General features: G+C 44.3%; 1 protein-coding gene across 1 annotated transcript; it reads left to right on the top strand.

Moving 5' to 3' along the window:
* The first annotated feature begins 312 nt into the window (after positions 1-312).
* LOC129325657 (shematrin-like protein 2) lies at positions 313-852 on the top strand. The gene has a single exon (XM_054973476.1). The coding sequence runs from the start codon at positions 313-315 to the stop codon at positions 850-852; it is 540 nt and encodes a 179-aa protein (XP_054829451.1).
* Positions 853-2,083: the final 1,231 nt, after the last annotated feature.

Raw genomic sequence — 2,083 nt, 5'->3', positions numbered from 1 at the left:
AATGGCCTGCATTTTGTAAGGACTCTGTTGAATTCCTGGGCTGGGAGACCAGACTTTTGCTCACATTCCAGCTCTTAGGAAGAGCCCAAATGGAGAAGGAGATGAAGTCTATGATATAGCAGGATAGCTGAGAGGGTAGTTATTCATTTGCAATGAATAGGAGAACAATAATCAAGAAGTGTATGATTTAATTCAAGAAATAAGATGAAGGAATCTCAAATTGAGATTGAGGGGTGGGAAGTCAGGAAGGATGGAAACAGGAAAAAAACAGCTGTCCCTTTATATTTTGTTTCAGATTCACCTCCATCAAAAATGCCTATCTGCCAAGGTCCAGAGTTTACCGTCCCATCTGTTGCCTCCACCCCAACTGTTGGGTTTGGATCTGCAGGGCTTGGCTGGGGAGGACATGGCTATGGATATGGAGGTCTCGGCTGTGGGTATGGAGGTCTCGGCTTAGGATATAAAGGTCTTGGCTTTGCACATGGTCTAGGCTATGGTCTGGGCTGGGGCCGTGGTCCTGCTGTGGCTGAAACTTCTGGCAGTCTCGGAACCCTGGCTGGAGTCGTCCCTTCCTGCATCAACCAGATCCCACCAGCAGAAGTCGTCATCCAGCCACCCCCTGCCGTCTTGACCGTCCCAGGACCCATCCTCTCTGCTACTGGTAGACCTGTTAAAGTGGGAGGCAACACTCCATGTGCTGTTAGCGGTTCTGGGGTGGTAGGAGCAGGTCTCTATAGTGGGCAAGGAGGCCTTTATGGAGGCTGGGGCTGGTGTCCTGGATATGGCCCAAGGAGGGGTAGTTTCATTGGAAAATTGCCTTTAGTGGGACGTCGTGGCAGCATCTGCTATTAAAACTGAAGCACATACATTCAAGGACAGGGTAATGATCTAAATGGTTAGAAAATGAGATCCACTGCTGAGACCAAAAGGCAAAGATTGCAGAAACATCACTGAACTCTAGAGCTTTTGCAAAAAACACTAGACATTCATTGCTTCCCCTGTTTCACTAGCTTTCTGAAGACCAAAAAATAATTCACTTTAAAATAAATTCTTTATCTTGTTCATTTACTGCTCCTTTTATAACTGTTTTACTTGACTCTCCCCCTTCCCTGTTTTCATTAAAGCTCAATCAGCATTCTAGCATTTGTGTCTTGTTGTTGTTTGTCAAAGTGTCAGCTACTCACAGCATAATTGGTTTTATCTTTTGGGGGCTCATCAGATAATTTGGCCTCAGGCAGACTTGTAAGTATTGTGAAGGGGAAGAAATGGAGGCAAACCTAATGAGGGATAACTGCAATGTCCTTTGCTTTATTCCATGGGATGCTCTGTAGGTTCTTCTCTTTGGTGCAGAGCCTGAACAGCTCTGAAAAAATGCTTACAGACCTTTATGAATATGGTGCCTAGAGAATAGTAATATGGCTTATATTCTGGATGAGTCTAGTCTGGTTCTGATATTGGTGTACTTTTAAGAAACCCTAGTCATTCAGTTAGCTTCCCTATATCAGGCCCTTTAACTTCTGGCAAGAGGTGGCCCTCAAGATCATTTCTGTTTCATTATAGGTACAGTAAACAAGTAATACTTTGCTGTCATTGTGTTACTTAAATGAGGGGGGTCTCCCTATGAGTTGAGGGAATTAGTGTACAACGAGAAGCAGAGAGTGGGGGTAACTGGCAGGATCTCCACCAATATATACCAGGATTGTTCCCTAGATAATTCTCTGAAAGAACCTGGCAGGTATTCATCAGGAATGGTTTTTATTAAAGCAAACACATAGGAAAAAATACACAACATACACACAGAACTAACTAGAAAATAGGGAGGAGATGGGAAAGAGATTTGTTACCATTCTAGAAGACAGAGGACATCCAAAGAGAGTAGTGGCTTGAGCAACCGATGCTCTATGGCAAGAAGAGGGAGAAGATGTCTGAGGGTGTGCATAGGATCCTAGGACACACACACATGGCTCATGGCAGGCCCGTTCAATTATAGTATGGAATGTACCCTGGAGCAGGATCACATCTTCTGTCCCCCCAAACAATAGTTTAATGGCTGTCTGCAGAGATGAGACAATAAAATGGGAAA

Source organism: Eublepharis macularius, chromosome 1 (assembly GCF_028583425.1).
Source record: "Eublepharis macularius isolate TG4126 chromosome 1, MPM_Emac_v1.0, whole genome shotgun sequence".
NCBI classification, from domain to species: Eukaryota; Metazoa; Chordata; class Lepidosauria; order Squamata; family Eublepharidae; genus Eublepharis; species Eublepharis macularius.
This window is presented reverse-complemented; position numbering and strand designations above follow the sequence as displayed.

Bases quoted from the DNA above. Each gene is read 5' to 3' on its own strand.
- LOC129325657 (XM_054973476.1), top strand. From the start codon at position 313: ATGCCTATCTGCCAAGGTCCAGAGTTTACCGTCCCATCTGTTGCCTCC.